Source organism: Trichosurus vulpecula, chromosome 4 (assembly GCF_011100635.1).
Source record: "Trichosurus vulpecula isolate mTriVul1 chromosome 4, mTriVul1.pri, whole genome shotgun sequence".
Lineage (NCBI taxonomy): Eukaryota > Metazoa > Chordata > Mammalia > Diprotodontia > Phalangeridae > Trichosurus > Trichosurus vulpecula.
Genome location: NC_050576.1, coordinates 388,051,945 through 388,077,522, shown reverse-complemented (window position 1 = coordinate 388,077,522; position 25,578 = coordinate 388,051,945). Strand labels below are relative to the sequence as shown.

At 37.7% G+C, this 25,578-nt stretch overlaps 1 protein-coding gene across 5 annotated transcripts in view; it reads right to left on the bottom strand.

Annotated features, from left to right (window-relative positions):
• ARHGEF7 (Rho guanine nucleotide exchange factor 7) overlaps positions 1–25,578 on the bottom strand; it is a 321,655-nt gene that overhangs the window by 148,518 nt on the left and 147,559 nt on the right. For all 5 annotated transcript variants that reach the window (XM_036756507.1, XM_036756511.1, XM_036756508.1 and 2 more), the window contains one exon: positions 21,622–21,823. In XM_036756507.1, coding sequence (XP_036612402.1) covers positions 21,622–21,823 — 202 coding nt within the window. The remainder of the gene's footprint in view (positions 1–21,621; positions 21,824–25,578) is intronic.

The following is a 25,578-nucleotide window of genomic DNA, read 5'->3' as shown; positions in this document are numbered from 1 at the left end:
AACTCCACCAGCAATGTAACAATGTTCCAATTTTCCCACATCCTTTCCAGCATTTATCATTTTCCTCTTTTGTTATTTTAGCCAATCTGACAAGAGAGATGTGGTATCTAAGAGTTGTTTTGATTTGCATTTCTCTAATCAGTAGTGATTTAGAGCATTTTTTCATATGCCTATAGATGGCTTTAATTTCTTCCTCTGAAAACTGCCTGTTCATATCCTTTGACCATTTCTCAATTGGGAAACGGGTTGTATTTCTATATATAAATAAACCCACATAAATCCTCAGCATTCCTATACATTACTGACAAAGCCCAACAGCAAGAGATAGAGAAATTCCATTCAAAGTTACTGTAGACACTATAAAATATTTGGGAGTCTATTTGCCAAGACAAACACAAGGCCTACATGAACATAACTATGAAACACTTTTCACGCGAATAAAGTCAGATCTGAATAAATGGAAAAATATCAGTTGCTCGTAGTTAGGCCGAGCTAATATAATAAAAATGTCAATTTTACCTAAATTAATCTATCTATTCAGTGCCATACCAATCGAACTACCAAAAAATTATTTTACTGAGCTGGACAAAATTATAACAAAATTCATCTGGAAAAACAAGAGGTCTAGAACATCTAGGGTGTTAATGAAAAGACATGCTAGAGAAGGTGGCCTAGCCATACCAGATATTAAACTGTACTACAGAGCAGCAGTCATCAAAACTAAGAAACAGACGTGTGAATCAGTGGAATAGGATAGGAATACAAGATGGAGAAGTCAACAACTATAGCAATCTACTCTTTGATAAACCCAAAGAATCCAGCTTCTAGGCTAAGAATTCACTATTTCACAAAAACTGCTGGGAAAATTGGAAAATGGTAGGACAGAAACTGGGCATAGACCAATATCTTACACCATATACCAAAATAAAAGTCAAAATGGGTTCATGATTTAGGAGTAAAGCCTGATAGTATAAGTAATTTGGGAGAGCAAGGAATAGTTTACTTATCAGATTTATGGAAAAGAAAAGAATTCATGACCCAACAAGAGATAGAGAGCATTACAAAATGCAAAATGGATAATTTTGAATATGTTAAATTGAAATGTTTTTGTACAAAAAAAGCCAATGCAACAAAAATTAGGAGGGAAACAGAAAATTGGGAGAAAATCTTTACAACTAGTATCTCTGATAAAGGCCTTATTTCTAAAATATACAGGGAACTGAGCCAAATATAGGAATACAACCCATTCCCCAATTGAGAATTTCAGTTTTTTAAAGGAAAAGGAATGTCGTAGCTAGGTTGCCTGCCTCCAATCAGGCAGCCAAACTGGCCATAAGTCCCACATGCTACCACGTTAATCCTTTCCATACGCAAGATTTGAAACTGAATCCATTAGGGAAGATTCTTAAGCAGAATATGACCTCTAATCATAAAGTATAACCAAGGGTAAGCTTTGAGTTGGGCCTTAAGAGAAGGACAGGACTTAGATAAGCAAAGAAAAGGGCAGAGAGGCTTTCTAAGGAGGGGTAATAGCCTAAAGCAAAGGCCCTGAGGTGGTAGTGTAGAAACTCTTTGACTTCCAAAAGATTGTTGTGTTCAAACTTTCAGTCTGAAGGCTAAGCAGAAATTACAGTTAATATCTATATCTACAGACATAGATATAGATATATTTTCTAACCCAAGGTTCCCACACCAAAACTCTGGTTAGCTAATAGCCAAACAATTTTTGACCACTATACTTAAAAATGGTTAATAAGCATTTACTTATGCTCTAACACTGCAGTCAAGTCTCCAGAAGAAATATTTTAAATAAATATACTGAAAATAACCACTGTATTGTATTGAAAGCCCAACAGAAACCTAGGAAGTTACAAAAGGAATGGAAAAGGATCATATTAAAACCTATACAAATTAACCTTGAAGACAGCCAAAAGGATGTCTTTTTGAACAAAGGAAAGAATATAGTCATAGGCTAGTCTTTTATTTTTTTCTCAGCAGAGAGACCACGTACTGTGCTCAGAATCATTGTTTCTGAGAGTTTTCCCATTCACTTTGCTCCCCAGAGATTACTGATTTGGTGCAATGTGACTAAATCATATTCTTCCAAAAATTTCTAATAATATTGCTGAGTAATAAAAGTAATACTTCCATATCTCATTGTAAAAGAAAGGCAGCCACTCTGCTGAAGAATAAAACCCCAGATCAGAGGTCACAGGATTATAGTTTTAGAGATGGACAGGGCCTCAGAAATCATCAATCCCCACCATCCTTTATCATCAAGTCCCTTAACTGTACAGACAAGGAAACTGACATCCAGAGAAGGGAAGTGCCAAAGCCAGCCCCAAATTCTGCGATCATTCCACTGTACTACACTATTCCACACAACAAAAGCAGGTTAAGATTACAAAGGCATATTCCTAAAATGGCATTAGGGAAGCCAAGGAGAAAAATGTATTTATTCCCACAACATATTTCATTGTTACTAATGACCTAGAGATAAAACAGTGAAATAGACAGATGGTTTGTTAGCTATACACACACACACACACACACACACACACACACACACACACACACATATTCATAAACTAAGAAACTGCAAATATGAAAAGTCAAAGTACAACCACTTAGAAAGAGCACTGGTTCTCTGGTTCAGTTTCTAAGTGAATGTACACTCGTCCACTAATATCTCTATTTCTCTTCAATGAAAAACACTAAGAGGTTTCAGGGTAAACATGATCATCACATCTACATCTGTAAATGGGCAAATTCTTTTTATATATATATATACACACACATATGCATAATATATGTATATATATATAAAATTTGTCACTATTAAATAGCCAACACTCAGAACAGTAAAACAAAAAAAAAGTTTTATCTTCAACACATACAAATACATTTTAAGTACAATTCCAGTATAATGCTAAGAAGAGTAGTGTGAAAATCAGTAAACCTGAGTTTCAGTCCATACCCTGCCACAAATAAATATAATCTTATAAAATGCCCCAGGACTCAGTTTCCTAATCTGTCCAGTGAGAAGACTGGACTTGATTTCTAAGGCCCTTTTCAATTCTTAAAGTATACTATTTCTAATAACTGGATCTCAAAATACAGGTCATGAAACTCCACATACATTCAGAAAAGCAAAATCATATAGCGCAGAGTAAAAGCAGAGACTTGTTTGCCCTCTCCCCAAACCCTTCCAAATACCTGTAAAAAATGACTCTAAATAAATTCTAGAACAGCAGACAAAATGACAGAGTGTAACAAACTTCCAGCCCAAGACAACCTGGAGAGTCAACAGGAAAGCTCTGTTGCACCAGGCTGGGAGAGGAACGCAGTCCAGAAAGGGCCATGCAGGCACAGACGGTGTATGAGCAGGCCTCAAGGGACTGAATCACTGACAGCTGTGGTGGGTTCCAGATTTCTCAACCCACAAATGCCAAAGATGGCTTAGAAGGTCAGCAGGAAAGGTCTGTCAGACCTGAGGGAGAGAGGAGCATGGTCCAGCCCCAGCCTCAGCCTCAGGGCGGGGCAGCAGCTGAGGCAGTGGCTGCTTCTGGAGCTCTGGGCCCACAGATGGAGAAAGGATCAAGCAGCTAATTGGAGGGGGATTGCAGGGATCTCTTTGCTGGCTCAGAGGCAGTATTCACTTGCTTTGCCTTGCTTGGATCTGGGCTGCAGTCCTAGGGCAAGGAGGAGCTCTGGCATGGGAGAGCTTGTGGCAGTGGGGGAAAGGGAATCTTTCTCACAGTTCCAGTAGTCCAGTAATTTTTAAATTATCTCTCCTGAATCTATTCTCCAGGTCAGTGGTTTTTCCAATGAGATATTTCACATTGTCTTCCATTTTTTCATTCCTTTCGTTCTGTTATATAATATCTTGATTTCTCATCAAGTCACTAGCTTCCACTTGCTCCAATCTAATTTTTAAGGTGGCATTTTCTTCAGTGGTCTTTTGGACCTTCTTTTCCATTTGGCTAATTCTGCCTTTCAAGGCATTCTTCTCCTCATTGGCTTTTTGGAGCTCTTTTGACATTTGGGTTAATCTGTTCTTTAAGGTGTTATTTTCTTCAGTATTTTTTTGGGTCTTCCTTAGCAAGTCATTGACTTGTTTTTCATGGTTTTCTTGCATCACTCTCATTTCCCTTCCCAATTTTTCCTCTACTTCTCTTACTTGCTTTTCCAAATCCTTTTTGAGCTCTTCCATGGCCTGAGACCAATTCATATTTTTCTTTGAGGTTTTTGATGTAGACTCTTTGACTTTGTTGACTTCTTCTGGCTGTATGTTTTGGTCTTCTTTGTGAAGAAAAAAGGAATATAGAGTTTGAATTTAAGTCTGAATTTGACTTTGAGTTCGTTTTTGCTGCCTGTTCATGTTCCCAGCCAACTACTTGACCCTTGAGCTTTTTGTCAGGTATGACTGCTTGCAGAGCAGAGAGTACTTTGTTCCAAGCCTTAGGGTCCAAGCACTGCTGTTTTCAGAGCTACTTCTACTCCACTGTCACCCCACGCTCTGTACCAGCAGTGCTCTTCCTCCCCCAGGAACCGCCAACTAGGATCGCAATGCAGATCCAAGCAGGGCACAGCAAGAGAATCTGCCTTGGTGCCCGCAAAGTACTCCTTGTACCCCCCTCTCTGATCCGCTGCTAGATTCCTCCCATTGTATGAGCCAAGGACTCTGGAAGCAGCTGAAGCTGGAGCTCTGGAAGCAGCTGAAGCTGGAGCTCTGGAAGCAGCCTCAGGACCTTCCTGCGGCTGCCACCACCACCACTGCACCACCTCTGCCTCCCCTAGGGCTGATGGCCGGACCTCTCTGCACTTGATCCCGCAGTTTCCCTCTAACCTGCTCTTTGGCGTTTGTGGGTTGAGAAGTCTGGTAACTGCCACAGCTCACTGATTCATGGCCCCAAGGCCTGTTCCAGCTGGCTGACTCCCAGTCTGGACTGTCCCAGCTCGGCTCACACTGGGCTGCTCTCCGCTCCCAGCACCATGTGATAGACCTTTCCCGGCGACCATCCAGGCTCTCCTAGTAGCTGTTTTCAGAGCTACTTCTACACAGCAGGCTCTGCCTCACCAGTGTTCCTCCTCCCCCAAGAACCGCCAACCTGGACTGCAACCCAGATCCAAGTAGGCTCTGTACTCCCACTATGATCTGCCACTTAATTCCTCCCACCGAGTGGGCCTGGGGCCAGAAGCAACCACAGCTGGAGCTCTGGAAGCAGCCCCACAGCTGCACCACTTCTGCGCCCCTGGGGCTAGAGCTGACCGCACACGTACTGGCCTCAAGCCTTTGCTCAGCCTTTCTCACAGTTCCAAGACAGAAAAGCACTTGTGGTCAGTCACATACCACAGCACAGGCCAAGAAAGTAGTAAACACCTCTCCTTTGGCCATTCTACCTTGAAAGAGCTGAAAATTTACAGATCCCAAGAAGTATCTATGAAAAGAGCTGCACAAAACCCGCAAAGCTTGGAACGGTACACCTGCCACACTGGAAGCAGAGTCCTACCTTGACAAAGAACTAAAAAGTCAAAAAACTGGCTAGAAAAATGAGCAAATAGTGTAAAAAAATCAGACTACAGAATCTTACTTTGCTGACAAGGAAGATCAAAATATACAATCAAAAGAAGACAACAAAATCGAAGTTCCTACATCCAAAGCTTCCAAGAAAAATATGATTTGGTCACAGGCCACAGAAGGGCGCAAAAAGGATTTTGCAAATCAAGTAAGAGAAGTAGAGGAAAAATTGGGAAGAGAAATGAGAATGATGCAAGAAAATCATGAAAAACAAGTCAACAGCTTATTAAAGGAGATCCCAAAAAATACTGAACAAAATAACACCTTAAAAAATAGACTAACCCAAATGACAAGAGGTCCAAAAAGCCAGTGAGGAGAAGAATGCCTTAAAAAGCAGTATTGGCCAACTGGAAAGGGAAGGCCAAAAGCTCAATGAAGAAAATAATTCCTTAAAAATTAGAATGTAGCAAATGGAAGCTAATGACTTTATGAGAAATCAAGATATTATAAAACAGAACCAAAAGAATTAAAAAATAGAAGACAACGTGAAATATTTCACTGGAAAAATAAGTGACCTGGCAAATAGATCTAAGAGAGATAATTTTAAAATTATTGGACTACTTGAAAGCCATGATCAAAAAAAGAGCCTGGAAATCATCTTTCAAGAAATTATCAAGGAGAACTGCCCTGACATTCTAGATCCAGAGCATAAAACAGAAATGGAAAGAATCCACCAATCACCTCCTGAAAGAGGTCTCGAAAGGAAAACTCCTAGAAATATTATAACCAAATTTCAGAGTTCTCAGGTCAAGGAGAAAATATTACAAGCAGCCAGAAATAAACAATTCAAGTATTGTGGAAACATAATCAGGATAACACAAGATTTAGTAGCTTCTACATTAAAGGATTGGAAGGTTTGGAATATGATACTCCAGAGGGCAAAGAAGCTGGGATTAAAACCAAGAATCACCTACCCAGCAAAACTGAGTATAATACTTAAGGGAGGAAAATAGACATCCAATGAAATAGAGGACTTTCAAGCATTCTTGATGAAAAGTCCAGAGCTGAATAGGTAACTTGACTTTCAAATACAACAATGAAGAGAAGCATGAAAAGGTAAACAGGAAAGAGAAATCATAAGGGAATTATTAAAGTTGAACTGTTTACATTCCTACATGGAAAGACGATATTTGTAACTCATGAGACCTTGCTCAATATTAAGGTAGTTGGAGGAAATATTTATATGTGTGTGTGTGTGTGTGTGTGTATGTGTGTGTATGGGCATATATGTATACATATATATACACACACACATATATATACACAGAGGGCACAGGGTGAGTTGACTATGAAGGGATGATATCTAAAAAAATAAAATTAAGGGATGGGAGAGGGTTGTGCTGGGAGAAGGAGAAAAGGAGAGGTAGAATGGGGTAAATTATCTCACATAAAAGAGGCAAGAAAAAGCTTTTAGAATGGAGGGGAAGAGAGAGGAGGTGGGAAAGAACAAGTGAACCTTAACTCTCATTGGATTTAATCAGAAGGAAACACTTGTGAGGAGGGACAGGGTCAAAGGAGAGAATAGAATAAATGGGGGGGGGGGACAGGAGGGAGGGAAATATAGTTAGCGTTTCACAACATGAGTGCTATAGAAGTGTTTTGCATGACTACACATGTATAACTTGTATCGAATGGCTTACCTTCTCAACAACAGCAGGTGGGGTGAGGAGGGGTGGGAAGGAAGGGAGAGAATGTGGAACTCAAAAGTTTTAAAAAGGAATGTTAAAAACTGTTTTTATACATGCAACTGGGAAATAAGATATGCAAGCAATGGGGTATAGAAATCTATCTTGCCTACAGGAAAACAGAAGAGAAGGAGATAAGAGAAGGGGGGAGTGATAGAAAGGAGGGCAGACGGGGGAAGGGGTAATCAGAATGTACATTGTCTTGGGATGGGGGTGGGGAAGAGATAGGGAGAAATTTTGGAACGCAAAATCTTGTGGAACTGAATGTTGAAAACTAAAAATAAATTTTTTTAAAAAGCAAAATTATTATTCAAATAATTAGAAAGAAATCACTTATTAGCTCGTCTGATATTTTTAAATATTCTATTTCTTTTTTTTTTTACTTCTTTTTTTTTTTTGTAGGGGAGAAGGCAGGGCAATTGGGGTTAAGTGACTTGCCCAAGTTGACACAGCTAGTAAATGTGTCAAGTGTCTCAGGCCGCATTTGAACTCAAGTATTCCTGACTCCAAGGCCAGTGCTCTACTCACTGTGCCACCTAGCTGCCCCTGTGACTATTTCTAGTAACCAAGTTTGTCAGCATTGAATCCATGAGACATAAGCAAAATCAGGTCATTCTCATGTTAAGATTTGTGAAGAAATTTGGTAGAAGTAGGGCCCTAGAAATTGTCCTAGTATATGCAAAAAAATATCTAAGTATCAATATTGATCCAAGTATACAAGCTGCACTTTATTGCTTAAATTAGGCTTGTACAAAAACTTGATTGTGGCCTATCATTCTTGGTATTTTTCAGTATGAACCTATTTTTTTTCCTTTGAAAGAGATCTTCCCCAATTGATAAATGGTCAAAGGATATGAATAGGCAGTTTTCATGAAGAAATCAAGGTTATTTATAGTCATATGAAAAAAATGCTCTAAGTCACTATTAATTAGACAAATGCAAATTAAAACAACTCCGAGGTACCACCTCACACCTATGAGATTGGTCAATACAACAGAAAAGGAAAATGATAAATATTGGAGAGGATGTGGAAAAATTGAGACATTAATGCATTGCTGGTAGAGTCGTAAACTGATCCAACCATTCTGGAGAGCAATTTGGAACTATACTCAAAGAGCAATCGATCTATGCACACCCTTCTATCCAGCAATACCACTACTAGGTCTGTAACCCAAAGAGATCATAAAAAGGGGAAAAGGACCTGTGTATACAAAAATATTTGTACCAGCTCTTTTGGGGATGGCAAAGAATTGGAAATTGAGGGGATGCACATCAATTGGGGAATAGATGAACAAGCTGTGGTATATCAATGTGATGGAATGCTATTGTGCCATAAGAAACGATGAACAAGAAGAGTTCAGAAAAACCTGGAAAGACTTAGAGGAACGGATACAAAGGGAAGCGAGCAGAACCAGGAGAACATTGTACACAGCAATAGCACCACTGTGCGATGATCCAAAATCTTTCTCCCAAATGAAATCACTATCCTTGGAGAATTGTTGAGATGATACAGTAGAAGAAAGTCAACTAACTTTATGTTTCCCTATAAATTTAATTTTCCTGGACTTCAGTTTCCTCATTTGTTGAATAAGGGGCTGAACTAGATATCTGTAAGGTCCCTCCCAGCTCTACTATCTCATGATTTACTCTTGAAGAAAAATTCTAAGCTAATTTATTGCCTACTGTTTGTTTTCCACACATTAAAGGACATATATCAGTTGGTTTCACTGTATTATGTTACTTCTTTGCTATTTTATGTTAAGCCAAACATTATATGATTGAAATAGTTTATGGTCCAGATAGGGATGGAATCTGAACCCCGAAGAGGAAAAGACCATGTGTTTGGGATCTGAACCCCAAAAAGGAAAAGCCCCTGGACTCTGCCAGGTGGCGCAGGTCCCCGGCATTTGGCTGGGGAATTCAGCCCTTCCCAGTTAATTAACTGCCCTTTCACTGTCTGTGCCCTACCCCACCCCTAGACCTCCACTTCCTTAATTCTACCTAGACCCTTTCTCTGTTCCCATAGTTTTCTGTATATAAGATCTATCTTGCCTCTATTAAAAGGCTCAGATTCCTTAAGCGTTTGGCCAACATGGAGGATTTTCAGAATCACGCCCTGCCTCTTCTGGTGTTTTAATAAACCTTGTCTTTGGCTGAAAGAAGGCTTAGGTCAAATTCATTCGGTCAGGTCCTGCGTGTGGCTCTTTTGGGGTCCCAGCACCCCTAAACCTCAACAGTTCTTTGAGAACCTCATCTGGATTTGAATTTTCTCCCTATGCTTACAAAACTTCTTCTGCATCACTCCTTATAAAAATAAGCCACAAATCCACAATAAAATAAAATAAGGGTAGTTATCTACCAGGACATAAAGGAAAACAAGTTTACATATTGTCTAAGATAAGACCTCACAAATTACTGATAGAACAGATCTTTGTTCTATTGAACGTCTTTCTTTCACAGTAATAATTAATCTCTGGATCCAAACTACAACTAGGCTTCAAAGTACAGCAGAAAATATTAAAAGTTACAAATTTAGGAAGTAGCACTGTGAATACTCACTAAAGATCTGTGGATAAGCAAATGGTAGTCACATGGAACTTCTCACATCACCGCCAAGATTAGGTTATTACTCATCATCCTAAGTCAACCCACTTCTAAAATAAGGTTCCCAAAATCCTCCCTTTCTACGACCGCACAACAGCCGCAGCGCTATCTGTAGAAACAGAACAGACTTACACACTCGCCAATCTTTGGGAAGTAATGCTCTGAAAAGAAACTTGGAGGAGGGGGTACAGCGGGGAGGAAGAGAACACTAGAACACATACATCACTGATTCATGATCGTACTGCTGTCACAAAGTGCACAAGTGCGGGTGGTATTCATTTTGCTAACATACACGAATTGAATACCGCTCTAAAACTTCAGGTTCACGGTGTCATTTTATTAATAGCAACAGCTGACCTTATTCCACACTCAGAATTAGCCCTAGTACTTCTCTCTTCTCTCTCTCTCTCTCTCTCACACTCACACACACACACACACACACACACTTTTTAAAACATGCATTCCTATTCTATGCCAGAGTTGAGCAGCCTAAGTGTTTCATAAATTTAAAATTAATCCATTATCAACGCATAGAGCAAATGGCAACTATTACATATCTTCTCCCCAAATTTTTATGATCCAACTGCATATTTGAGGAACATAAAACAAATTTCTGGAATTAGTTTCTGAAAGATCTTTTTTTAAAAGAATCCTAAAAGATGATTGTGCTGAGAGATTTCACATGACAGAATTACAGGTAAAACCAGAACCAGAAAACAGTGGTCAGCAAAGCAAGAGCACTCCCATCATTAGCCACAAGATGGCAAACTATTAATGGCTATGTATACTTCCCTTGTTAAGTGCAAAGAAAATGTGATTTAGGGTATTTTGCCCCATCAAGAATAAAATAAAACAAACTCCTGCTAAATAAATAATTGAATGGATGGATAAATAAATGAATAAAAAGACAGTGTCTCCACAATAAAACAATCTATAAATATGCCTCAATTTATGCCAAGAAATTTGGTCCTAAAAAACTGCTTCTAAATCAAGATACAATGTAAACACACAAATCCTATTTAAAATAAGCTATGGTATTTCCAAAAATTCTGTTGAATTATGAATGTCCCTTAATTTAGCTGCCTGTAAGTTTAATAATTTTGTAATTGGATTTTCTTAGAGAAAAGCCTTGTTACAAATAATTATAAGCTCCTTAAGGAGAAATACTATTAATTTCTCATTTTTGCATTGCCACTGGCAATAACAAGGTCTCATACACAGTAAGTCTTAAGACTGATTAAAAAGGAAACCAATAGAATAAATGCATTTATAATTTAAATTTTCACATCACAAACTTTTCTCTGTGAATATACACTAAATACAAAGTAAAACATATGTTATCATATTTCACAGTAAGACATATACATAAGCTGGTAGAAAACCATAGATTTTGTAATGGACACTTAACAAAGTCAGAATTGCCAGGTTCTTCTTTCAGTGAGCAAAAATACACTGGGTTATACTGAACATAGTGGTCTATTTCTTTTTTGTCTCAACTGTACCATCCTTGAAAATTTGACTGGGATGTTTTTCTTTAAATGATCTTCAAACTACTTAAATCTGTATTTAAGCTATTATTTCATAAAACAATTCAAGGCACATGATCAAAGTGTCTTCGGTTGTACCTGGGTGACAAAATTGTCCCTGGGTGCCACTGCCATAAACTAAACACTAGAATGGAATAAAAAAAATTTTAAGTTCTTAGGAATAATTAAAAGATAAAATAGAAATAAAATGTTTTTAAACGTTACTTAGTTTTTAATTTAATGGGTTTCTCTATCTTGTAATATTCTTTTATTTCAGTATGGTGACACATGTCTGTAGCATACATAAAAGTCATACAATAGAACCACATGCAAAGAGTAAACTTTCAATTAAACTGAGAATTTACATTAACACTTTAATACAGCAAGCAAAAGATCATTTTAACATCTAGTTCAAATGCTACAGCCCATGTCTTTAATGACTAACTCTGAGCAAAGAGAGAACATAAAAAGGCCAGCTGGAGGAATTTGTCACACAAATCACAAAGCCGGCACCAAGGCTGGATACAGTTGCACTTAGGGACTACAAGAATTTTGACAGCTGTTGGAGTTCTTTCTGCTAAAAACTCAAGAGCTAATGAATTCTTGACTTGCCTTCCTAATTATTCCACTTTTCCAAAGGTGGAAGACAGAAAAATGGACACTGCTATTCTAGATGTTACTCTGATCAATAATTAAGAACTGGATGGTAAGACAGAGATGACAAGAATCTTGGAAGACAGTAAAAACCCTTAGAATATGTGATAGATAAATAAGGAAACATCAGTCATACTCTGACAAAACCCTAGATGTCAGAATAGATTTCCAAGAATTGAGAAATGGGATAGAAAGAATACAAAGTCCTCAGAGACTACAAGAAGTCACTCGAGAAAAACAGAAGGCATTCAAGAAAGAAACCATGAGGAAGTTCTGTCACCACTGATTCTAATGAAGTAAAAGGAATGAAGAGGCTGTGGCTGAACATTTACTGTTATAAATCAAACAGACCCTAAAAGTATATATACCAGTGATACCAAAAATAATAAAGAGAAAAGTAAAAAAAAAAATCTAAGTTGGGAGAAATTTTAGCAGTAAAAAAAGTAATAGATGAAAACAGCAAATAAAATGTGGCTTGGAAAGCCCTGTGATCTCAACAATGTGCTAACTCCCACCAATAATGCATCACAAAACTTTCATAACTTCTCATTCTGTATGACTCTTAGCCATATTCTTCCTTTATCCATAAATTCCCATAATTCTCTACAACAGATCTAGACAACGCGTTAAGAGCCTTCTTCTAGATTTCCTAATATTTTATTAACCCCAATGGAGCACAAAGATATCATTTCATTTTGCTACATGATGTATCTATCACCTTTTCAAGTCATATAACTCTGATGCGTAAAGAGCACTTAGTGAGGTGTTAATTTTCAAACACAGCCAATATGTTCATTTATTTTAACTGACTATACTTATTTGTAAGAAGAAAGAGTTGAAGAGGAGAGTTATTGGGCAATAAGTGACATAAAAAAAGAGAGGATCGATAAAATGTTTAAATGGAAACCAACTCTATGATAACGTCCTCATAAGGGCAATACTCATTCATCATTACATGGATAAAAATCTCAAAAGAAAACTTATTAAAATGCTACTTATATGGGAAAACCAGGTATAAAGAATGATCCAACTCAATAATCAGAAAAATTAAGTTTAAAATTCAGACGCAACACTTTACACCAATCAAGTTTTTAAAAAGCACTAAATTTTTTTTAAAATCTTCAATATATTTATTGTTGGTAAAAAACTTATAACAATAGCTAAAAATTTATATTGTGCTTTAAGATTGCAAAGCACTTTACATACATTACCTAATATGATCCCCACAATAAATCTATGAGGTAGATGCTATTATGAACACAATTTTAGAGGTAAGGAAATTGAGCTTGAGAGTTTAAACAACTTTCCCAGAATCATACAGCTAGTAAGGATCTGTAGCAGGATTTGAACTCAGGCCTTCATGACTACAAGTCCAGCACTCTAAATACTATGCCACTTAACTGAAAATTAGCTGAATTAACTGAAAATTTTTTGCAAGGCCATTTGGAAATTTACAATAAGAATCAAAAATAAAATCACAGCTTTTCCTCAACAATTCCATGTTTGTGGATGTACCCTCAATCTCATCACAAAAGCGGAACAAGACAGCAATGTTCAAAAATACAATGTCCCAAAAGTTTTCATGCAATTTTAAGCTATAAACAACTGTGTTATAAAGTTATAAAACTTAACACTACAAGAACACTTGAAATACCCTGTATAAATCAGCATTTATGTGAATGCAAAAACCATAGGATATCAACACTATGGGATATTACCATATCATTAAAATGACATATATATAGGAACGCGAAGTGAAGGAGAACATATGCATGTATAGCTGTGTGTATGCACGTACATGTGTGTGTATACCCTCTGACTACATGAAAGGAAAAATGCATAGACAAATGGAAGGAAATGAACAAAATAAAGATAAAGGAGTAACCAATAAGCTACAGTAGACATTGAGAAATTTAATTTTATACATAGCTCAACCTCAGTTTTAAATGTGTGCTTAATTATTTTTGTTCTTGCTCATTTAAGTGTGCAATAAACTACTACTAAGCTACTGTGCTACAACTCACTCTCAGATGATAACCCATTAGTGGTAACCCTGGTATGGGGAAAGATACACACACACACACACACATACACACACACACACACACACACACACACACACACACACTCCTAAAACTTCCAACTACAGGTCCTAAGCTTCCAATGGTGTGTTTCCCATTTAAACCAATAAGCTAAGATGATACAATGGAGTTAGTAAGACATATGGATCACCTAACCATGAAGCATTTACTAACAGAAAGCAAAACAATTCTAATCATTAAAATAACGGGCTACCGAAACATAAGTCATACTCTCCCACCAAAACACAGGACACGCTTACATAAACCTATCAAGAAGGCACATTAAGTAGAGAAACCCATGCACCCAAGGCAACTCACAACTATGGACCGCAGTCATTGATGTCTTTAGAGAATAATCTACACAAGTCACCTACTGCTCTTCTTCTAGGCCCCTCTGATCTCCTGGAAAAAGCTGCTGCTCTCTACTCTCAGGCCACTGAAGCAAAGTTAAACATTTTTAGCAAAGAACAGCCTTAAGCCTAGGATCTGCGGAGTTCTTAGCTAGGCACTGAAGCACTGAAAAGGAGTTCCCTTAAGTCTGTGATCCGCAAAGCTATTCACGGCTGTTCTCTGTGCTTTGAAGGGTTTCCTCTTCCTGAGCAATATTGGGCAAAAAACAGCAATGTAGGCAAGCCTGTGGTTTTCCCCCCTCTCAACCACAGATGGCACTAAGGAGCAAGTCAACCTCACTGCAGCATGCTCTAAACAACATAGGATTGTTCCTTCTCCAATTATCTCCAAAAATCAGACCTTACTTCCAATCAGACCAGCATCTTTGCAAATGTAGAGCCAGTCTATCTTGATAAGTGATCTCTGCCAATGGAACATCTGCAAGGACTAAAAGGAGCCAAGATTAGACATCAGGGTAGGAAGCACTAGTAAAGAGGGGTTTCCAGGAGATCCCTGAACTAGCACAGGGTACAGGAACAGGTGTCATCTGGCAGATCTGTTGTCTACCATCTGTTTCCAGTTTGGACTTGAGGAGCATTGGTAGAGGAGAGTGGTTACTAGGGGGACCCTAGCTATGTATTAAGTAAGGAAGAAGTTCAGAAGCAAAAAGTAATTGTGTGGCTTTAATCCTAATAACAGAGTAATTAATCAATCAATCAACATTAAGAGCCTATCACATGCCACGTACTGTGCTAAGCACTGGAGGTACAAAAAGACAAGAGCAGAGACTCAATTCTAGCTTCCAGTCCAGGATGGAAACCTACAGGATGGAAACCAGGATAGGCATCCCAGACCAAAGGGATGCCTGCAGTTTTGAGGCCAGCAGCAGTCTACTAAACCTCCCAATGAGAGACAAGCCAACAGACCCGGGTCAGGGACTTTCAGGGCTCAGAAGAGGACAGCAGTGAGCAGACTTTGCCCCAGATTACATCACTTTGGGAGCACTGGAAGTTTGAAGACCCTGCTGCCTGAGTTGTGAAAGCAGCAGAAGAATGTAAGAGGACATAAGCTCAGGCCAGACTTTCCCTCTAGAAATCAGCAAAGCCCAAAACTGGCCATAAACTCCTATCAGCCTCTCTCTCACTATATTTCAACCCTCCTAAAACCATTCTGTTGTCCTCTTAGAGACCTTCAAACCCTCTACTCCCTCAACGGCCATTACAACATTTATCCTATCACCACTCATTTCTTGCCAAGCTCCAGCCCTGGATTATTTATAATCCACTATAACCTCTGCACCTTCTGCTTAATGGAGCTGGAGAAAGTCACACAACCACACTGACTGAATAGACAAATTTATGCTATTTAATTTCAACTGTGCCCTCACTGCAGCAAGTCAATCTTTCTATTCTTCCCTGATTCTCTATTTTACTACCAAAGGAAGGTATTCTAAATATTCTCTTTACTCAAGCCTACCATAGCTCCCCTTACGACTACCACCTTTACCTGATGACTGTGCCTTTCACCATCACTTAGAAAACTGAGGCCATAAGCCACCTCTTCTCCCCTTCTCAAAACCACTTAACATCATCCATCCTCCCCACCTCCAATCCCCAACCCTCTCCATCTCTCCAGTTTCTGACAATGAGGTTGCCCTCTCTTTGACAAAGTCACCTCTTACATCAAGTGCCAGAGGTTCCTTCCCTACTACCTTCAAACACGCCCAAGTCTCCCCAATACTTAAAAAAATTGCACCAGACGTCATCATCCCCTCAAACTGTCATCCTTTATCCCTCCTTCCTCTCTCAAATTCCTAGAAGAAGCTATTTACACACATTGCCTCTACTTCTTCTTTCACTCACTCTTCAACCTTTGTAAGCTGGCTTCTAGCCTCATAAACTAATCGAAATTGCTCTCTTCAATACTAACAATGATCTCTTAATTGATAAATCTGATGGTCTTTTCTCAGTTCTCAAATTATTTGACTTCTTTATAACACTAGACGCTGTTGGCCTCTTCTGTAAATAAATTCAATGCAAAAGAACATTTTTTTTGCTTTCCCTATATAAAGTTGCCTATCACCAGCCTTCATCTGGAAGTCATATTGTCTTTCCTGGTCACTACATAAGTATTAAAGAGAAATTATTTTATCCTCTAAGACTATTCCTAATACTTGGGAATCTAAAGGTGTGATCCGGAGCTATAACCCAGATCTCTAACTAGGGCCCGCAGCAAAGACTCTACACCAGACACCACAAAGTGGTGACAACTGTACTCTTTCAGGAGATAGAAACAACTTAACAATGACTTGGCAAAAATAATTAGCTTAAAAAATAAACTCATCTGGAGGCTTGCTTCTTCAATTCAGTGGCCATGCCCCTAAGTGAACACCTTTCCTCATTCAGTTCAATCCTTCTCCCTCCCAAACAAAGACCTATCAGTATTAACCTTGCATTGTACTAGGGTCTCTTTTCACTTGCCTGCCTGCTTCTGTCTGCCTGTCTGTCTGTCTGTCTGTCTGTCTGTGTCTCTCTCTCTGGAGGTGAGGGGGGATTCCTCTGATTTGTTTAACATTTTGTGAGTACCAGCACAGCATTCAAGAGGTCCAGTGCTATTCCTTCACTTAATAGACCTAGCCCAGCTCCTTTTCAAATAATACATTTCCAGAACGATGTCCCCAAGGTCTTCTTGTAAGCTGTCATATGCTATATCTCCTTTAAAAGAGAAGTCTCTTTTAAAAGAGACCCTCAGAGTTGGAACAGAAGTTAGAAGCATTAGACACTCCCCTCTACCCATAACTTAACAAAACATCTTTACCTTGAAGTGCTTTAATTCTTTAACTGATGTTTGAGGAAAGGGAGGAGGGGGAGGGATGTCAAGGAGAATTGTAGCTGTTGGGACATAGGATGTCTCCTAGGAACTAATAGTTTTAAGGAAGGGAAAATGAGAAAATTCAAGTATGAAGGCAGAGTTAGGGAAAATGCATTTTAAAAGATTTTTTTTTTCATTTTCTACTTTTCTAACTTGGAGAGAGTAAGAAGAAGAAGATATGGAATGGAGAACTACAAGGAAGTAGTGTATATACAGACAGTGCATCCTCCATGACAAGAAAACAGGAAGGGTTTATTGAACAGATAAAAAAAGTATTAACAGATCCAGATGCTCTCACTTCTTTTCATTGTATCTTGCATCAGCAAAATCTCTGTGCTAAAGCTACTATTTTAAGTGAGATTTTGCAACAAGTTATTAAGTATTATTAACTATATTCGTGCAAATACAACATGGCATCATCAGTTTCATTAACATGCTAAAGTTGAAGAATGAGGTATTTAGTGTGGATATGCCACATCATTCTACAGTGTGTTAGCTATCGCGGGGACAGGTGTCAGTCAAAATTTTATCTCTGCAAGAACAGATAGTTAAATTTTATGAAGAACAGAATCAGCTATGTGAATTACTGAAAGAAGATTTCTATAGGAACGCTGCGTTTCCGTGTAATATCATGTCAAATCAAAATGACTTGAATATTTCTTTAAAAGGTAAACTATTTCTAGATATGTGTGGCAAAAAATCCAAGCATTTCAAAAAGAGCTCTCTCTTTTCAAAACACCTCTTCTTCAAAAGGAAATTTTGGATGAACATTTTCCCCAATTAGCAAAGGTCATGGGTGAGCAGGATGATATGTGTGAATCATACAAAGAGTAAGGAGCTGCTATAGACCTATTAATTGGACAATACAATGAAAGGTTCACTGACTTTGAGAATCATGACAACACACTCAAATCAGCACTTCGGCCTCACCTAGTAGATATCACCAAGGCACCTAAAGAACTACAGATGGAACTGACTGAGTTCTCAGTAGATGACATTTTAAAGTCACTGTTTGATGCTAAGAAAGATCCAACTGAAATATGGAGAAATGCAGAATAACCGCGCCTTCAGCAACATGCCAAAAAAATTCTCTCTTACTTTTCACCTATTCATTACTACAAACCTACCTTTTCCTATCTAACCAATCAAGACACCCTTAAGGTCACAAATGACTGATACGGTGGACCTCCATTGTGCAACCAAATATTCAAATGCTTTCCAACAAAAAGCAGAGACAACAAAGTCATTAAAAGGTTAGTTAACTTTAAAATGAACAGTTTTCATTTTTTTGAAATTATTAAGTACACAGTAGTTAGATTTTTACAAAATAATGTATATTTTTAAGTATATCTAATTAAAGTTTCTCGAATGTAGCCTTTTTGATTACAGCTAAGTATTAATGCAGTCTTCCAATATGAAAAGGTTCCCCACCCGTTTTAGACCCTCATCACTTCTCACCTAAATCATTGCAATAGCCTTCTAGTTACTCTTCCAACTTCCAGCCTCTCTCTGTTCCTACACATGTTACACACTGCTGCAAAAATAATTTTTCTTAAATGCAGATCTGCCCATATAACCACATTACTCAAACAGTCCAAGTGACTTCTTCCTATTACACCTAGGATGAAATATAAATCCTTCTGCTTAACTTTTAAAGCAACACACAACATACCCCAACCTATCTTTGCAGCCCCACTGGACATCACTTCCCCTACTGCAATCTGTGATTCTGCCAATCAGGCTTTCTCTCTGTTCCTCACACACGACGTTCCATCTCCCATTTCTGTGCCTTATGCTGGGTGTCCCTCATGCCTGGAATGCTCTCCCCACTAACTTCACCTTCAGAGTCCCTCTTCTCTTAAAATAAAGTTCAAGCACATCTTTTATATGAAGCCTTCCCTGCTCTCCCCAGCTATTAGTACCCTCCCACACAAAATACCCCGTGTTTAACTACTTTGTATTATTTTGTATTTATCAATTTTATCTCTCTTTCTCTCTCTCTTTTTTTTCCTCTCTCTCTCCCTCCTCCCCCTACCTCACTGGAATACAAACTCTGTTAGTAAACAATGTTTTACTCTTTGTACTTGTACCCCTAGACTAACACAGTACCTGGGACAAAGGAAACAAAAAGTAGGGGCCTGTTTGGGAAACAAAAAATATTCTACTTTTGCTTGAAGGTAGAATACGCAAAAGAGCACAGTGGGAAATGACCTAAGAGTGTTTTTAAAAGAACTTTACATCTCCCTCTCAAATTCCTCCATCTCTTCTTCTTCAACTCTAAAAAGTTCCCCAAGCTTCTGCCCTCAGCCCACTATCTTGTCTTTCTACACTCTCTTTAGCGATCTCATTTAAGCCCATGGACTCAAAAATCACCTCAATGCAAATTACTTTGATTCAGCAGTCACCTCTCCTGAGGTCCAGGACTTTGTCTTTAACGTTTCTATCTCGTACATTTACCATGCCCTACTGGCACCTCAAACGTGATATGTCCATTAATGAGTTCCTGTAAAACTGTGTACTCCCTCTGACTTCACTATTCAAAAAAACTACCACCTACCCAATCTATCAGTTTCAAAACAATGTTATTATCTTTGACTTCTCTCTCTTCTCCATCTCTCTTGTCTAATCAGTCATGGAGTCTATGAAATCTACCTGCAACACAGCTTTTGCTTCTATCCTCTGTCATCAGTGCCACTACTCTAGTACAAACCCAAATGAGCTGAGTGTAGCACACCTCTACCATGTATTCCTATATACACTCTTTCTTTCCCTCTTTAAACCATTCTTCATCAACCTTACATACTTGTTTTCCTTCCACGTATACCGTGCTTTGCCTTAAACTGATAATTCTCTACTGCCTGTCGAAAAGTTCAAATTCCTTACCCTAGAAGTTGAAGTCCTCTACAACGAAGTGCCATCATACTTAACATGATGTAATTGAATGACCAGTGGACTTAAAATCAGAAGACTCGGGCTCAAACCCTAGCTCTGCCATTTACTAGGCATGTGACTGGGAGCAAAAACATACTATCTTCTTTAGGAGTTCCAGTTGCCCATCTGCAAGACGAGGCGAGGGCTGGACTCTTAGGACTTCTGTAGCTCCTTTCAGAATTTTACATTCTTTCATTTTGTGTTGCCTTTTGCCTCTTATTTCATGCTAGTCATCAACATGTACTTCCCACATCAGCCAAACTGTATTATTAGTCATCTCCTCTGGCATGGGTACACAGCACTTTTCTACCCCTTTGCCTTTACTCATTCCTTTGGAATAAATCCCATTTGTCAACTGCTGCATTTCTACCCATTTTTTAAAAATTTCACCTGAAAGGCTACCTCCCTTCAGAAGCCTTCCCTGATACCCCAAGTCATTAATAACCTTTACCCCTTCAGAGTGACTACTTACCACACACATATTGGGTGTGACTTTGTGTTAAAGTTAATTGTGAATGTGTCATATCCTCCTACGAGAAAAGGTGTTCTTAAACTGGAGTCCACGAAATTGATCATTGTTTTCTATTCTGATAGCAGTATTTCAATATAATTGGTTTCCTTTTAAACCTGTGTACTGGATTTTATGCATTTAACAACATTCTGTGAAGGTGTGCATAAGTTTCACCAGAACTTGGGGCCTGTCCATGATATTAAAAAAAAAAAAGGTTAAGAAATACTGGACTATTAGCTACAAAAAGGCCAAGAAAGTGTCAATATCTTATCAAAATTTGGTATCTCATCCAAATTTGGTATCTCATCCTGAGCCTAGCAAATTGTTCTGGCTCCAACGGACATTAAATAAACATGTCAACATTACAGAGGCAATAAGGAGTGACTGGAGAGTTCTAAGAGGTATAATGATCGAATTTGTACACAATTAGTCTGGAAATGTTACTATGGTTGAATTAGAAAAAGTAGGGGCTAGGAATTTCCCCATTCTGAAAAATGTAGTGTTTGAAATACTACATGCAGATTCTTAAATCATTACTATTATGATAATAATATCTTCTTATTTTTATGTGGCTTTTTAGTTCTGCAGCCAGGGCACTGATAAGGTATAATAAAATCCACTTTAAAAAAAAGAAAAAAAGAGCAGAAACACTAAGCCACTTAATCAATTATTCAAACAGCAGAATAATATTGGTTAGTAGCAGAACTAGTCAATTATATCCTAGTCTCCTTCTGTTCCTCTTAAAGGAAATGATAGTTCTACAAATATGAAAACCTCAAACACTTACCATTTGATTTGATTTCTCGTACATAGTTGCTAGGGAACCAGCCAGTTTTGCCATTGTGAGTGCCCTCCCACCAGCCCCCTTCTTCTACTCTTGTGACATGGATGATGTCTCCTTTTGTAAAAGAAAGTTCATCTTCATTTGTTTGTTGGAAGTTAAATTTTGCTCTCACTACCAGTTGATGGTTGCTATTATCCGTCATGTCCTAAAATGAAAGAGCAAATACAAGGAAAAATAAGTTCTTATGAAACTGGTATATATAAAAGCTTTAAGCAAATTGAAATTAATCCTATTTTAAACTGTGCAAATAGAATAAAGAGAAAACATTAGATATTTTTATCTTTGTAACCAAAATGTTGTTGAAAAAATCATTGGATCATAAATCTAAAAGCATCCTCACAGTCCAGTCCAACCTACTTTTTTTATAGATAAGGAAACTGAGGCCTAAAGAAAGTCACAATTAGCAACTGAAAGGGTTGGAATTCAAAACAGTTAGAATTTCAGCCAAGGTGCTCTGGCTCCAAATAGTGTCCAGTGTTTGTCTTCAATAAGAGATTTTACTTAAAAATTAAAAAAAAAAAGCTTTAACTGTGTACATGTGACCAGATTATCTTAAAAGTATCCTTCTTATTAGGAGCTCTTTTAACTTTCAATGTGGTAAGAATTTAATGTGACCACAATTACTTCACAGTTCTTTTGAGTATTTGTGGTTATCAGAGATTTTTTAAATGAAACTCATTTTATCATTCTCTTCAAAGTTACATAATAATTTGTAAAAGGAAATTTCTGCAAGAAAATTATAGCATTTTGATGAGCTCAGGATTTCACTGGTGTGAGTATCCCTTCATGTAAATTCCATTTAACAGAAAGAAAAGGCAAAATTTAAGGCACTTAACCAATCACTCCAACAAATAAAGCAGCAGAAAAAAAATTTGGATCAATAATAGAACCCAACTGTCTACCTGCTATTTTTCATTCTTAACATATGAACCAATCCATTTCCTTTTCAGGTCATATATATCCTGAATGTATTCCATACTACTTCTCACATGAAAATCATCATTGATACTTGGAACTTTAAACCAGCAAGACCATACTGTCCTACAGCTAGCTATATAGCATCACCAAGAGACTATTAGTAACCTTTGTGGCAACAAGCAATTTGGGACCATTGAAAGCATCATGCAATGCCTCAAAAGAGATATGTTTCTACTTTCTTATATTAGATTGTGAGTCTAGCTCATTCTTCACCGAAGCATTTAGCTAAGCTGAATATACAGATGGATTAAATCAACAGTCTGCCCACCCAGATACATTTCTTAAGTCTTGGCAATGCATGTTCTTCATCCATTTTGTTTTTCCAGTGTGGGTGGCTGGGCCAACATCTTTAACACCACTGGTGACTGTTGAATTCAGAGACCTAAAGATAACCAAAGTTATCTCCATGTTTGTATCTTTTATAATCTTACCATGTGAAAGATCCCTTTTGAGGAGGCATCAGAAAGACTATCAATTTTTTTTTAATTCAACAAATATTAGGTACTACAAGATCTTCTAGTTTCCATACCTTTCATTCAGTTTTGATTGTAAAGATTTACTCTGTTGTAGTAGTTTATGAGAGTCTGTGTTCCCTTCTCATGTTTTCATAATGAGTATTTTCAATACATGCATAAGAGCATTCAAAATAAAGATTTTATAGAGATGAAAAATAAGGCATGTGGGTTGGCAGTTGCTGATGATGTCTTAGTCACTTTTTTCTGTCAACAATCTTTTCTACTCTCTTAGAATCTTCTCTTCTCTGAGAATTCTTGAAACCTAATCCATAGGTGCCTTTAAAGCAGACCTCACCAAAAGATTTTTCTACATATCTGGTCAGGTTCGACTACTCTTCAGGACTTCATCTTCTTCAGACCACTACCAGTTTTTCACATAATGTATCTGCTCCCAGAGTGATAAAAGTTCAACCAAACATGAAGGTTCCTTCACTGTCACCAATGAAAACAGGTCACTTTAAATGAGAGTAGTTTGTTCATTTCTCCTTTGTGTTGTCTTCCTTGAAGTATTATCTACAAATTCCTTCAAGTTACTCAAATTTAGTCTATACTAAATGCCAAAATCTCTAAAAGGTAAAAAATGTTCTCGTTGACTATTTTTTTTCCTTGTTGTTATGTAAGGTGGCCTCCTCTGCGATGTTTTATAAATAGACTTATATTCTAGACCAGTGGTGCTTTTGCTGTAATGGCTTTTCACTTGTGAGAGTGATTAAATGTTTGCTGACTAGAGTGGTTTCTGGTCTCTTTCAGGCTTCTTGTCATGGCAACAGCTTTGTATCAGTTAAACTTCTCTAAAAAGTGTGATAATCACTTCTCGTTTTTTGTATTATACAATTTAAATATATTGCTATGACTATATTGAAATATAGCTGTAACTTCTTTTTGTCTTCTGGTTTTATTTAAAGCCAGAATATCAATAATGATATGACTGAGCTCTTTTAGTAGAGTGTCAACTCCTTTCTTGTTGGACATTGTGATTATGAATAATTTTTTAAAATCTGTGATTTCTCAGCACCCTCTGTCTGGTTATACAACTCCATCACTGTCACTGGGAAAGAAGGTTGCGTAGTTTTGATGCAGAGGGGAAATTAGTCTCATGTTTGAGTCCCCAACAAACAGATTCATCTCCTGGTTGACAGCATTCTAGTGTTGAGGGACAACAGATTAATCTATTCAAATTATCAGGAAATACATTAATACCAGGATGATTAATACCATTAACGTCAGGAATAGAGTTTTTCCATGCTAAATTCACAGACATTCTGGGTAATATCCAAAAGAGTAACAAGATCCAGTGGAAAGAGTATTGGCTTTTGAGTCAAAATATCTTGATTCAATAGATTGAAACAACTTCTAGGGTTTTTTTTTTTTCACTTTCTTTATTTTTCTTGAATTTTTTTTGTCTATGCTTTCTTTCACAACATGACTATTATGGAATTGCTTGCCTTCTCAATAAGGAGGGGTAGGGAGGGAGAAAGGGAGAGAATTTGAACTCCAAGTTTTAAGGACAAATATTTTTAAAAAGTGTTTTTACATGTAACTGGGGAAAAATTAAATACTAAAGAAATTCCAAAAAAATTTAACTTGATTCAAATACTGGCTCTGCCACTTTTTACCTGTTTGATCTCTGGCAATTTAGCTCACTTCTCTGGGTCTCAATTCCTCAGCAAGGCAAACTAACTTCCAAGGGCCCTACTAGCTCTAAACCTATGATGCTATCATCTTATGCAAGAACTCCTGAAGATACTTTCCACTGAAATTTTTCTTATGTTTCTTGTTTGTCTAACTATGGGCTGAAATTATTAGGAGGATGAAGAATACAGAATCTTCTTCAATTTGCCTAATTCTTCTCCTCTACAAAAATATCACATCCATTCAAAGTTTTCTTCATTAAGAACTTGCCCTTCTCTAGCAAAATTTAAGTCAAAAGTTATTATTTTTCTAAAACTATGAGGATCAGCATTTAGCAACAAGTACTAATTCCCACCTCCACCTCTCTTCACTACCTCATGTTAAAAACTTTTTACCCCCAGTTTACTAACTAAATAAGATGAGTTTGGGAGGGCGGGGAGAGGGGAGAACTTTCTATATCCACACATATCTTTATCCATATATATCTTTAGAACCCACTCTCCTACGTCATACAGATTTATGTAAAAGGACAAATAAAATACACTGTGCTGCCCTAAAACTAGTATTAAACAATGACATCGTAAAATCAAGGTGAAGGAAAACAATGATGTAAAGAGGGGGGAAAAAACCTAAGTTTTAGATAAGGAAGGAAGAAGGAAGTTATCTGGAAAGGAAAACAGGATAGGAAAGAGGAATAAGAAGGCTATACAATTTCTTTAAGAAACAGAAGAGTAAGGGGAGGAGCAGTCAGGAAAGAGAAAAGGAGAAAATGCGT